The sequence below is a fragment of the Physella acuta genome, unplaced genomic scaffold, assembly GCF_028476545.2.
Source record: "Physella acuta isolate Inbredline_101_S28 unplaced genomic scaffold, ASM2847654v3 ptg000042l, whole genome shotgun sequence".
Lineage (NCBI taxonomy): Eukaryota > Metazoa > Mollusca > Gastropoda > Physidae > Physella > Physella acuta.
In genome coordinates, this window is record NW_026731562.1 from 83,407 (window position 1) to 98,449 (window position 15,043).

At 35.9% G+C, this 15,043-nt stretch overlaps 1 protein-coding gene across 3 annotated transcripts in view; it reads left to right on the plus strand.

Annotated features, from left to right (window-relative positions):
- LOC131944247 (angiopoietin-related protein 7) overlaps positions 1-15,043 on the plus strand; it is a 47,905-nt gene extending 32,862 nt beyond the window's left edge. Inside the window, exons 2-5 of one of the 3 annotated variants that reach the window (XM_059304814.1) lie at positions 706-1,178; positions 1,313-1,426; positions 1,517-1,636; positions 1,711-2,483. In XM_059304814.1, coding sequence (XP_059160797.1) covers positions 706-1,178; positions 1,313-1,426; positions 1,517-1,636; positions 1,711-2,079 — 1,076 coding nt within the window. In that variant the 3' untranslated portion in view covers positions 2,080-2,483. Of the gene's footprint in view, positions 1-705; positions 1,179-1,312; positions 1,427-1,516; positions 1,637-1,710; positions 2,484-14,054; positions 14,169-14,325; positions 14,446-14,530 lie in introns of those variants that run through there. The other 2 variants (XM_059304797.1, XM_059304806.1) reach the window with 2 other exon arrangements.

Below are 15,043 nucleotides of genomic sequence, written 5' to 3' on the forward strand. Positions count from 1 at the left end.
AACACGATAACTTGAGTACCGTTACAGCTAGGTTGATGAAATTTCATATATAAGTATTTAATCAAAATCGTAGATCCGTATCAACTTTTGAGCGATTTCCGATAACCGGAAGTGGTACTTTTCCTACTTTGAATTTTTCAAAAGCCTATAACTTGAGTACTATTTCAGATAGATAAATGAAATTTCATATGTAAGTAAAAGATCTAATTCTCTACCTTCTATTAAATTTTGAGTCATTTCCGTTGACTGGAAGTAGTACTTTACGCTACTCCCGATTTCTCAAAAAACTAATGTAAATTTTAAAAGTACTAATAATATTGCGCACCATTATGCGCTTTTTTATTTAGCGTTCACTTGGTGTGCAATTAATTTGTCTACGAGATTTTATTATATTTTTAAAACTTTAAGTATTTAAAATGGATTAAAAATCATGTCTATAGCCCGAGTTCCCATCCCCTGTTATTTTATATAAGAATATTCGAGAAAGTTTAGGGGAGATCACTCCCGGTTTATTTTACACAATATTACATTGTCACAAAGGGAATCCACTGCGTAATTCACCGGTATGCCCTCACAAGGAGGACTCTTCCGACTCTATTGTCTGTCAACAGGAAATTTTGTGAATCGTGTTTTTAACTTTCTCCAATACTTCAGCCTGTAATTTACACCAGTATAAATGTCAAGTATATGTTACAAATAATACAGGAGACACGACAATGTTAGAGAACAGAACAACGTCTTATGAAAGAGAGAAAATCAAGAAATCTGTTTTGTTGCTGAATTTGAAAGCTGAAACCTTGAACTACGTGAAAACTGTGGACACAATGGCTGACTTTCTGAAATCGTTTGAAGATCCAGAAAAACTAAAAGGTGCAGACGTGTCAATGTCATTACAGATGACACATTCTGGTAGAGATGGGTACAGTGATGACACGGCTCAGATTCCATCACCTACAGAGTTAAACAACAGTAACAGACACATCAGCTCTACTAATGCTATAGACGTGCTTGGTGCTAGGATAGATAACATCACAGAACAAATGCAAACAGTGAATAACAGACTTAGAACAATAGACGTAAAGCTTAACGAGGCCATTACAGGGAACAGCCAAACACACCGAATGATAGAAGCTTTAAACACAACTGTACAAGTTGAGTTGTCACGGACGACACTGCAGGTAAATGTTTTATTTCGACATAAATATTAAATGAATTAGCGCAGTTAAGTGTTTAATACAGAATTATATCAACCAATATACACTTTACAAATTGTTAAGAATTATTAATATAAATATTATATATTTATAAACAGTGTAAAAAGAACGACAAAACTGATGTACCAGAACGAACGACCGTCAGACTAGGTCAAGACAAATTGGCTTTGTGCGACACAAAAACTGACGGTGGAGGTTGGATCATTATTCAGGTTGGTAAATTTAATACCTTAACATCTTTTTGTAAATTTTGATCTTGTGTTATAATAGTTTATCGATATTTTGCAAATATCTTATTTCAGAGACGTGTTTTCGGTGACGTGAATTTTACGAGAGGTTGGAACGCCTATAAACATGGGTTTGGTTCAATGATTGGAGATTTCTGGCTTGGGAATGATTGGATCTCTAACCTTACTTTTATGGTGAGTTTAAAAAAAGAAAATCTGTATATACAGACTAAAGCCTTATTTAATGTTACACGTGTTATACATTACAGGGATACAATGAACTTAGAATCGACATGACCCAAAAAGGTAAAGAGTACTACGCCCATTACGATCATTTCAAGGTAGACAACGAAGCAGAGTCGTATACAATAAACGTGACGTCATTCAGTGGAAACGTTAAAGACTATCTAAACCCTCATATTGGTATGAGGTTTTCTACCATCGACAGGGACAATGATCGATACAGCGGAGATTGTGCTGGACTTTGTAAAGGTGGCTGGTGGTATAACTCCTGTAGAACGTCAGCTTTAAATGGTGTCTGGGGCACAACAGACCTTACTACAGGGATAGTCTGGTCAGAGCTATCAAGTGATGGAGATATTGCAGACTCAGTTGAGATGAAAGTACGTCAAGTGTAAACAAACTATCTGAAGATGTTTTAAATATAGGTATAGCTTTAAGTTAGTGTAGCAGACATATTTTTATTAGACCAATCTATTCACTCCACTCTCCTTCTTAAAGTGTGAAGGTTCTCTATGTTCTGTAACTGAAAATTTCAAAGTAACCTAATTAATACGTCAACATAATTGTGTTTTTATACACACTTATTATCATTTGACTGGTTGCATTTGTTTCATAATGCATTATTTTACTATGTAAAAATATTGCTTATTTTTTAAATTAATTGTTTTTTAAGTAGGCTATAGAGTTTTTGTGTTTATTTTTATAACTAAGAAAAAAAGCATCCGAATCTGAGAAAATATACATGATTACATTTAAATAGTCTTTTGTCTATTATTACCACAATAAAAAAGCAGCTGTGCACGAAGTATTACTTTACTTTTTAAAATCTATATTATCCTATTGCTTTATTAGAAGTTTGATTTTAAGAGGTTATCTAAAAACGTAACACTTTTGTATGGAGGGGTTTGGGCGAGTCAACAAGCGTTGGAGAAGGTTTGAAGACACACATGCAAGATTTCCCAAACACAGGTATATACAAGTCATTGAACACACTAAAGCACATCCAGGCAGAGTAACAAAATACAAAAATAAGAAAATCGAGAACAGGTTTAAATGAGTAAAACTCGACATTTAAACACAACCACGGAAAGACCCTACCTGTTTACACCGACGGTATGATAAAAAAAAAAAAGAAAAAACGCTATTTAGATAACAGAAATAAACTGGCATTAAGAACAATTTTTGCATAAAAAGTATACACTTCAAATGCTAATCTTTACTTGACAGTTTTAAGGATAGGCACCACGGATAAAAAATTTTTTTTTATTTAACACATTTCTGGTTGTTTAATAAGTTTATATAATTATAGTTGTTAAACTATAGACGAAAATAATATATAGCCGTCAATAGAAGTACTGGTTGCCATGGAAACCGCGAAAAGGTGTGAAAACTAACACCTTTTCAAATCGCTAAGGCTTTGTTCCCATAAGAGATTTTAAAAAGCGGATGAAAGATTTAGATTTCTCAAACCAAACTATACATTTCTACGTTTACTCATTGCGATATCTTGTACTCAATTTTTAATACAAATTTGTACGTAAATTTATGTATAAAAATTAGGGGGTGGTGTTACATAAATATCAATATTTCCTAAAGTATTGTAGTAAACTTAATGTACAAACGTAGTTTTGTAGATGGTAACATGATGAATGCCCGTGGAATGTTTTATTCTTGTATGACAAAGGGTTCCAAAGCCTTAGCGATTTGAATGTTGAATTTTGAGTAAAAATGCAAAGTTGAGAAAACGTGAAAAGAAGAGCGGGAAAAGGCACGGTGCGTTTTCTCTTATAGAAAACAGAAAAAAAACGTCTTGTTATATGTGGAAGAACCATTTGTCTAATAACATACGCTTTGATTTATGTTGTAAGTTTTAGACAGATTTTTTCTATGTAAGCAGAAAATATGTATACAACAGGTAATGAATGTATGACTATTAAGTATTACACATCCTATCAATCGAGCGGTATTCTCAGAACAGCTATCTTCAAACCAGATCAAGTTTTGTTTGTTAGCCGGTCTTCTCACTTCAAAATAATGTCTTTCTCTACTCAAATTGTAGCTTACACAAGTTTATTGCCTTATGATAATAGCCTACAACACAACACTGGGTACAACGCTTGAGGCTAGACACGCCCCCTCCACCCCACCCCACGCTGGATAGTGCGTGAAGAACCGATGAGCCATAGATTACCAATGTTCATTCAACCGCGAATAACACATCTGTGTAGATAGGGCCAAGTACAGGGCCTAAGTGAATGCTTCTCAGCTATCCTATCTAGTATTTACATTCGTTGCTACCACACCATATACGGAGAGATGGGCATACACATTAACACATGTGTCGTATACAGTCCGGTGTAAAGCCTGATGAACGCGTTCAAGCCTATCACAGCATGCCGTAACAAGATTATATACCAGCCGTTGGTTGAATGGCGAGAAGGGAATGAAGGGGGTAAAGGGGATGGACAGTACATTCTTCAAACTGATAGACATTTCCATGACGCATTGTTTCAGCTTAGTATAAAGCGTACGAAACAGTGTTTTATATTGTTCCAGTGATAATCAACAGTGCATTTCTAGGCCACGTTTCAAGTACTAAACTTAATGTTGTACTATAACTTTAAAACAACAAATAGAAGAGTATACGCAAATGAGGTAAACAAACGAGACAGGCGATTGTTTTGTTTATCTAGAAACAAGATGGCTGCCTAGCACACGTGGTTAGTTGCAGCCTATCGTGAATTATTTTGATTTACTGCACTATAATATGATTGGTCAAGCGTATCAATGAATCTCTTCCCATTCATAATTTTTACGCGTATGCCCTTATATGGAGTTTGATATAAAATTTTACTTTGTTGAAAACAACTTCTATCTCACTTATTTTTAGAACAAAAGAAAAGGTCACTACACCAGCGGGTACACAAGTGCTTGGCCCTTAGATTGCTGTAAAGTTTATGGTGCCTCGCGGGCCATAAATACATGTAATACCCGTTCGAAGATAGCCGCTGTCCGCGTAGTAGTGTGAAAACTTGCCGGGTGTACCATGTTTCACATCGCAATAAACGGATAACCGTAAGCTGTAGAAGTCCGAAATGTTCGGGTTAGATAGATAAAAGGTATTAGTATCGAATTAAGAAATAAAAATTTTGGGGAGCAAAATTACAATTTTATCGAGTGGCAATTTATTCATTGAAGACATCGTAAAATATAAAGCCTAAATATTCTTTAAATGTTAACTAAAAGACAGCTTTACATTTGTTTTTTTCAATTTTAGTGAGAGTTTCAATTTCAATTTTCAATTTTAGTACAGTCCTGTATTAATACCTTTGGCACCTGACCCTGTGTTATGTCTGCGGCTCTACCCGTGTCTTGTATCAAATGTGTTTAAAATTAATCTTTTACTGTTTTATGTAAACTTTGTAATAATTACAAACCTGGACCTCATTCATATATATATATATATATATATATATATATATATATATATATATATATATATATATATATATATATATATATATATATATATATATATATATATATATAATCTTAACATTCATTAATATTCATGATTGTTAAGGGAAAATATTTTAAATTGCAACAAATGTTTTTGGGATCAAATAGATCTTTTCACCCCAAGCATTTGACTTTTGACCCTGCACTGGTGTGACCATTTTTGTGAAACAAAAATGCCTCTCTAAAAGGGAGGGGATGTGACCTACTTAGGTCTTTTTATTTCTTTTTATTATTTAGTCTCCTGAGTTTTATTATTGACCTTGGGAGAATTGTCAGTTCACTGGTACGCATCGGTCAACTGAACTCAGTCACGGCATGTGACTTGGATTTTAATCATTATCAGAACCTCGGCCAATGGGTGTTTAGTATTGAAGATCCTTAACCGATCCTCGACCAATGGCCTTGCTACATTATAGTAGCCTCCCTTGGGTTTGATCTCTGATAAAAGGTCGAGACACGACTTCATCAGGGGACTTTGACCTAGACTCCGGGAGGCACAGTGCGGTGTGTGTGTGTGTGTGGTTTTATATTGAATTGTTCAGTTCGTGGTGATATATATTAGTTCCTCACCATAGGAGTTGTTGACCACTCCAGTGTTTAAGATACATTGTTTAGGTGTGATATTTCACAAAGTTGTGTGATTATTCCAGTGTTAATGAGTTATTGCTTAGGTGTGTTTTTCACCAAGTATATGGTCTTTCCAATACTTATGATATTGTTTAAGTGTGATATTTCACTAAGTTGTGTGATTATTCAAATGATTATGAGATGTTGCTTAGGTGTGTTATTTCACCAAGTTGTATGGTCATTCCAGGTTTATGATATTGTATTTTAGGTGTGGTATTACACCACGGCTTTACCTGTGACTTTAATATCTAATTGTTAGAGATATTACAGTATCATTGAGTTATCTGTGAGTGATATTTTTATGGTTTAATTATTGCTCTTAATGAAGTTTACTTTGGTGTTGAGTTATTGACTATTGTACATTCTTGTGCATAAATTAAAATAGTAGTTGTCAGTTTAACCTAAGTTGAGTTTCATCTATCCTACGTGTCAATACCCCTAGACTTTTGATACAAGCCCACGTAGATGTAGGTGTGCTCATACTGTCCAGAAAGGTTTCTGTCTGACTACTTTAAACGAACCTGGGGGCGTTCGCCTATTCTGCGTCTGACAGAAGGCGTCCGTTACAACTGGGGGCTCGTCCGGGATTTTGATTTATGTGCAAGTTTGGCACTAGTTGGAGTTTGTGATCTAGAGTTAGGTCAGAAGTTCAAATAAGTTGAACTAGTTCTTGTGTAGTTGTTTTTGTTATCAGTTGAGGGTAAACATTGTGAGTTGTTGGCTATGGAGGCTTTGTTGTTAAGTCCCACTGTGGAAACAGTTGAGAACTTAGGTAGGAAAGATTTGATAACAGTTGTCAAAGAGTTGAACCTTGAGTATACTGTTACGCAGACCTCTAGGGTGTTGAAGGACAAAGTTATGGTCTATTTCATTAATGAAGGTATGTTAGATGAGAGTCTCCTTTCTGAAGTTTTGGCACGTGAAGTGAAAATTGTTGATAGGGAGTTTGAGGCCAGACTTGAGTTAGAAAGAAAAGTTCAGATGAAGAGGTTGGAGTATGAGTTTGGTGTTATTGGCAGTAGTACGAGGTCAGGAGGTCCTTCTCAGTTGTCTGTGGCCCAAACATTGGCCCAGTTTTGTAAATTAGTCCCTAAGTTTGATGAGTCAGATCTTGTTGTATTTTTTAATACATTTGAGAACATGGCCGAAAGTTGTCAATGGCCTAGTAACTTAGTCACGACGTTATTAAACACTGTTTTAAAAGGTAAAGCTGCCACCACATACCAGGCACTCTCCCGGGAAGTCCAATCCGATTACAAAAAGGTCAAAGCTGCCATTCTGAAGGCTTACGAAGTAACTCCGGAAGCCTACAGAACTAAGTTCAGAAAAATTAGGAAACAACAGAACCAAACCTATGTTGAGTTCCTTTTTGAAAAAGAAAAAATCTTTTCAAGATGGCTCCATTCTGAGAATGTCGACGACTTCGACAAACTCAAAAGTCTGATACTAAGAGAAGATTTTCTCAACGCAGTACCAGAAGAGATCAGACTACACATCTTGAATAACCGAATAACAGACATCAAAAGGGCAGCAGAGTCAGCTGATACCTACGAGCTGGTGCATAAGAAATCACAGGGGTCTGGTACCAAATTCAATCCGGTACTCCCTCTCATCAGCAACAATCCCCCTGCTGGCCAATTGCTGAGGTCTCGTCAGTCACCACAGAAACCCAGAATCACAGCCAGGCAACGAGTGATCTGCCACTATTGTTCGAAGCCTGGGCACATCATCAAGAACTGTTTCCTGCGACAACGAAACAACCGAGAGTATATACGAACATCATCTCGTAACGCTCTCCCCCATCAAGCAAGTCCAAATGTGAACCTCGCCCGTCGTGATGACACTACACCTGCGTGTCCACAGGGAGGTAATGAAGTGCCCACCACTTTCGTCCAGTCATCTTATGACTATCCTCTTCACCAACCGGTTACATCAGAGGCAACCAATTGTGAAGAAGCGAGAACTGTTGGCTTCACGTCATTCATGACAGATGCTGTCATCAGCAACCCTGGGGATCCAGCATCATCGCGGAGTATCGTAGTCCTTAGAGACACTGGGGCTTCTCAGTCACTTTTGATGAGAGACTCATTGAACATTGCACCAGAAACCAACACCGGCGATGTTACCATCATCCAAGGAGCGGGAGCTGAACCAACTGTAGTTCCACTACATAAGTTCAACCTGAGACATCAGCTCATCCAAGGAGATGTCATCCTTGGGGTGATCGATTCCATACCTGTCCCAGGAGTACACTTGCTCCTAGGTAACGACTTAGCGGGAAGCAAAGTCCTCCCCCAGAAAGTTCAGAACCCGTTCTCTACAGACCCCGACGGTGAAAATGAACTGTATCCAGTTTGTGTGGTAACACGCAGCCAAACCAAGAAGCCAGCTGATACAGGTCCAGATCTACGCAAGTCGACTTCGGGCAGTCCGATTCCCAAACCAGAATCTGTGCCTCTAGAGGGTCCATTCATGGATTTACCTCTGGAAATATCCCATGAGGACATTGTAAAAGCGCAGAAAGAAGATGCTGAACTCCAATCGGTGGTCGTGAAATCCCTCTCGGCCGACGATGGGGAGTATTACATCGAAAATGACCTGGTCTTCCGACGCTTTTTCCCATCGACTGCTACGCCTGCCGAACCGTGGTTGGTGAAAAATCAACTATGGGTCCCTCCACCGTACCGGCTGGAGATCTTGAAATTATCCCACGACAACCAGATGTCAGCTCATCCTGGAGTCAGGAAAACATGGCTAAAATCAAAGAACTGTTCTTTTGGCCGAGAATGCGCAACGATGTCACCCGTTATTGCAGACATTGTAAGAACTGTCAGTTGGTTGAGAAACCCGATCAAAATATTCCCAAGGCCCCGTTGAGACAGATTCCTGTGCTACACGAAGCATTTAACAAGATTACCAAGGACTGCGTCACCGACTTACCAGTCCGGAGAAAGAAGCAACCAATCTACCATGTTAATTCATTAACTCTTTCTCCACAGCTAAGTTTGTTATCTATAAGTATGTCTAATGAATCTGATGATGCTACTCATGACAAGTTAAGGTCCCCAAAATTGTTAAATTCCCCATTTTTGGCCCATTTAGAAAACCCTCTAGTACATTTATCCTCTGATGAGAATCAGGAATTATCACAGGTAGTTAAAACTTTACCCTCCTTTCTTAGGGATGGCTGGTTATTATAGACGGTTTTGTAAAAACTTTTCAGCTGTTGCTGAACCATTGAAAAAGAAGCATTAGCTTTAGTCCTGATCTTACATCATTTTGAGGTTTATGTCACTTCCTCAATAAATCCAATCATGGTATTTTCTGACCATGATCCTCTTAAGTTCACTACTAAGTTGGGGCAGAATAACAACAGAATTTTAAGATGGTGTTTATTTTTTTCAAAACTTTAATCTGGTTATTTCCCATATTAAAGGAACTGATAACATTGTAGCTGACTGTTTGTCAAGGATGTAAAACAATTTTTGATATTTCACATTGATCATGTGAAACTATTTTGGTTAGTTATGACCATTTTACAAATGTCATGTTTGATTGAACTGTAGCCTAGTGGCTGGAGTTCCAAGCTTTCAATCAGATCTGAATTGTGCGGTTTTTTCAAACCTGATACTTGTTGAAAATGCCTGTTATTTTCAAATGAACCTTATTTAAAGGTGTTTTTGTATAATGTGCATTAAGTTGTTATTAAATGTATTACATTATTCAGTTGATGTTATAGTGGGACATTTAAATAAAGGAATTACCTTGTAAGTTTCCCACATGTTATATCCAGATGGATATGTTTTGTTACTTTTGCATAAGGAACTTTGATGTATTCTTTTTTTTGGAAAGATTATTCCCCTTTGGTAAATTGTAAAAAGGTGAATTGTTTCCCTTTAATTTCTAAGGATTTTTTTTCCTGATATAGAAATTTTGTTAGTTACTATAATTGGACATTTTTTATGTCAGATTTGTTCAATATAATGATTGCCATTTTTGTGAAACAAAAATGTCTCTCTAAAAGGGAGGGGATGTGACCTACTTAGGTCTTTTTATTTCTTTTTATTATTTAGTCTCCTGAGTTTTATTATTGACCTTGGGAGAATTGTCAGTTCACTGGTACGCATCGGTCAACTGAACTCAGTCACGGCATGTGACTTGGATTTTAATCATTATCAGAACCTCGGCCAATGGGTGTTTAGTATTGAAGATCCTTAACCGATCCTCGACCAATGGCCTTGCTACATTATAGTAGCCTCCCTTGGGTTTGATCTCTGATAAAAGGTCGAGACACGACTTCATCAGGGGACTTTGACCTAGACTCCGGGAGGCACAGTGCGGTGTGTGTGTGTGTGTGGTTTTATATTGAATTGTTCAGTTCGTGGTGATATATATTAGTTCCTCACCATAGGAGTTGTTGACCACTCCAGTGTTTAAGATACATTGTTTAGGTGTGATATTTCACAAAGTTGTGTGATTATTCCAGTGTTAATGAGTTATTGCTTAGGTGTGTTTTTCACCAAGTATATGGTCTTTCCAATACTTATGATATTGTTTAAGTGTGATATTTCACTAAGTTGTGTGATTATTCAAATGATTATGAGATGTTGCTTAGGTGTGTTATTTCACCAAGTTGTATGGTCATTCCAGGTTTATGATATTGTATTTTAGGTGTGGTATTACACCACGGCTTTACCTGTGACTTTAATATCTAATTGTTAGAGATATTACAGTATCATTGAGTTATCTGTGAGTGATATTTTTATGGTTTAATTATTACTCTTAATGAAGTTTACTTTGGTGTTGACTTATTGACTATTGTACATTCTTGTGCATAAATTAAAATAGTAGTTGTCAGTTTAACCTAAGTTGAGTTTCATCTATCCTACGTGTCAATACTCCTAGACTTTTGATGCAAGCCCACGTAGATGTAGGTGTACTCATACTGTCCAGAAAGGTTTCTGTCTGACTACTTTAAACGAACCTGGGGGCGTTCGCCTATTCTGCGTCTGACAGAAGGCGTCCGTTACACTGGGTTAAAATGACACATTTCTAATTCACCATTTTGCAAGTCTGTCACGAGCATGTCGTGACCATTTATTCCGAAGTGTGGAACTACTATCTGGTGTACTGACACTGTAAAATGTTTACATTTCTTGTCCCTAGATCCTAAAAAGTGAAATGTGTGACTTTTCACCCCTTCTCTCTCTCTCTCTCTCTCTCTCTCTCTCTCTCTCTCACTCTCTTTCTCTTTCTGTCTATCTCTCTATCTATCTATCTATCTATCTATCTAACTATATATATATATATATATATATATATATATATATATATATATATATATATATATATATATATATATATATATATATATATATATATATATATATAAATTAATACATTGTGTCATATCGATTGTTACAGTATCAAGAACATGTTATTCAAAAATGTATTTAACAATGTTGTAAAATGAAGACAACAATATGATGTCTTACGGTATTTTGCCACATTACATGTTAAAGGTTAAAAATAAATGTCTGACTATTACATGTCAGTAGTTAATTAATTATTATTAATTAGGAAACGTCATACGTAATGGGAACTCGAGTTTTCTTAAGTGGGGCAAATTGCTCTTTCCGTTTCTAGTTACTTTGATAAGTATGTTTTATCGATGAAAGAGTAATCGGTATCGTGCTAGTAACTACATGTCGGTTCTTGATGCGACTACTTTCTTATTCAAGTATGTATGTAAGGAGACGATTAGACGTGAAATCTATGTGATATTATCTGACATCATGTTTCAACTTCAGACATTTATTTCTAGTCAACTCAAGCGGCAAACTCATTACGTCATATCTGTTTACAAGTGCATGTTGACCTTCAACCTCCTGTCAACTTAAGTATATTTTTAACTGGTCGGTATATAAGTACGAGACTATTTGACAAACAAACCAGCTATGAGAACGTACTCAGCTGAGTTGATGTTATTGCAATAGTTCAAAATGTCTGCTTTGTATTTTATTGCTGTGTTAGCCATCAACTTATTTCTGTCGTTTGGTAAGCTCACTTTATTTATTTTAGTCCTTATAAGACAAGTCGAAAATATTATTTTTTAAAATGATTATTATTTAAAAACGGAACAGTAGGATGTTAGTCGATCAAAATATTACTTAATTAGCCTTTTTTTTTAAAATTAATTGCTTTAAGGCATTTTTGTAAGAAATAGTGCATTTGTCGCATATTAAAATTATGAAACATAAATTATTTTACTTAAGAACTTGTTGTGAAGTTTAAAATTATTATAACAATATAAACATAATACATCTAATATGACTCGTTCATAAAAACGTTATTTTGAAATGATGTGACAATTCAACTCCACGTACCACTTATCATTTCGACAGATAGAAACTGTATGTAAAGGGATACTAATCGCTGTCGTTGATTATCCAGAAAATATTAACTTGGTTGTTGCCCTTTTAATGACCATAGCAAAACCATACGGCTATTCCACTGACTAAATTGTCTTCTTAAAAATTAAGCGTATTCGAAACACGAATGGATTGAATTAATTTATCTTTATTAATTAAGCTTTACAATCATCTTTTATTTTGAAAAAAAACATATCAGAACTTTATTTTAATTAAAGGTAAATGTTTTATGCTAACTACTCAAAGGTAGAAGGACTTCAGATCTTATGCAATACAATTGCATTTATAAAACAAAATTATAAAATTTGAAAAACACCAAGCGACATGACTGTGACTTCAGCTAATGAAAGGAGAGTTCGTTTAGTTTTATTTTACTAAGCATCACATCCGAAATCTTCAGTGCTTTAGCCTACATATAAACGTGACGTTCTTTATGGATGACCCTAAAACCCACAGATTGTAATTTTTTATTTTAAAATAATTAAACCTAAGTATAATAATTTTCAACAATATTTGACAAGAAATGTTTTTATTGTGTTTGAATAATGAAGGAACTTCGTAATTGGGTTGTGGCATGCTTGACTGCTAACAGGAAAATGGCGAGGTCGGTTCCCGGACTGGAGATTTTAAGACATCACATAATCTCTCTGATGTGTACAAAATATTTAATTAATTGAATGCATTAGATATTACGTATTTAATTTTGTCTACTGTTTTCTAGGCCTTAAAGTTGACATGACCAGAGAACACTTTTACCATGGGAAAAGTTTATTTTGTGCACAACTCCAGTGTACAGAAAACATAACAGAAGACACTCAGATGTCAGCTCTTGTCAACATGTCAGTCTATAGGATCAGTGAATCTGAAGGGAAGATTTTGTTGGCGTCTATTTCAGGATATGATTCAAAGGTTCGAGATTATAAAATATCTGGGATATTACCTGAGGGCAAACTATCCAAACATCATGGAGAACTGGTCTTGTCTTTCTCCAATACTTCAGCCTGTAATTTACACCAGTATAAATGTCAAGTATATTTTACCAATAAGACAGGAGTAATGCTAGAGAATAGAACAACGTCGTATGAAAGAGAGAAAATAAAGAAATCTGTTTTGTTGATGAATTTAAAAGCTGAAACTTTGAACTACGTGAAAACTGTGGACACAATGGCCGACTTTCTGAAGTCCTTTAAAGATCCAGAAAAACTAAAAGGTGCAGACATGTCAATGTCCTTACAGATGTCACATTCTGCTAGAGATGGGTACAGTGACGACACGGCTCAGATTCCATCATCTACAGAGTTAAACAACAGTTACAAACACTTCAGCTCTACTAATGCTATAGATGTGCTTGGGGCTAGAATAAATAACATCACAGAACAAATGCAAACAGTGAATGACAAACTTAAAGAAATGGGCGTAAACCTTAACGAGACCATCAAAAGGAACAACCAAACAAGCAGCATAATAGAAGCTTTAAACACAACTGTACAAGAGATGAAAAACAACTACAACATGGGTCATGTTTTGTCACGGACGACACTTCAGGTTATTGTTTAATTCACCATAAATATTAAGTGAATTAGCACTGTTAAGTGTTTAATGTAGAATTAAATCAACCAATATACATCATACAAATTGTTTAGACATTAAATATGACTATATGTGCTTGTGCTAAAGACTAAAGAATCAGTATGCTTCTATAAAACTAACCCACATTTTAAGGCAGTCTTTAGAGATAAGCTCTTTAGTTTCTAGTCATATGTTAAAACAAACATCTTTATATTTATAAACAGTGTAAAAAGAACCACAAAACTGATGTACCAGAACGAACGACCGTCAGACTTAGTCAACACAAATTGGCTTTGTGCGACACAAAAACTGACGGTGGAGGTTGGATCATTATTCAGGTTGGAAAATTGTTGACGTTAAAATCTTTTTGAAGAATTTTGATCTTGGGTAGATTAGATCTGGGTTTTGTTTTTGGGACGGGGGGGGGGGGGGAATGTGGGGGGGGGGGGGAAATTAAATTAGTTTATCAATATTTTGCAAAAAATCCTATTTCAGAGACGTGTTTTGGGTGACGTGAATTTTACGAGAGATTGGAACGCCTATAAACATGGATTTGGTTCAATGATTGGAGATTTCTGGCTTGGGAATGATTGGATCTCTAACCTTACTATGATGGTGAGTTTAGAAAAATATAATCTGTACATACAGGCTAAAGCCATATTTAAAAATTTAAATATGTCACACGTGTTATACTTTGCAGGGGTACAATGAACTGAGAATCGACATGACTAGAAAAGGTATAAAGTACTACGCCCATTACGATCATTTCAAAGTTGACAACGAAGCAGCGTCGTATAAAATATACCTGTCGTCATTCAGTGGAAACGTTAAAGACAAACTAAACTATCATCATGGAATGAAGTTTTCTACCATCGACAGGGACAATGATATAGACAGGGGAGATTGTGCTGGACTTTGTAAAGGTGGTTGGTGGTATAACGCCTGCACACATTCAGCTTTAAATGGTGTCTGGGGTACAACAGACATAAATACAGGAATATACTGGTATGAGCTATCAAGTGATGGACATATCGCAGACTCAGTTGAGATGAAAGTACGTCAAGTGTAAACAAAGTATCTGAAGATGTTTTAAATAAAGCTATAGCTTTAAGTTGGTGTAGCTGAAGATTTCGATGTAACCTATTTATCACGTCAATTTGTATTTGTATACACACTCATTATCACTCGACTGCATTAGAATTTGTTTCATAAT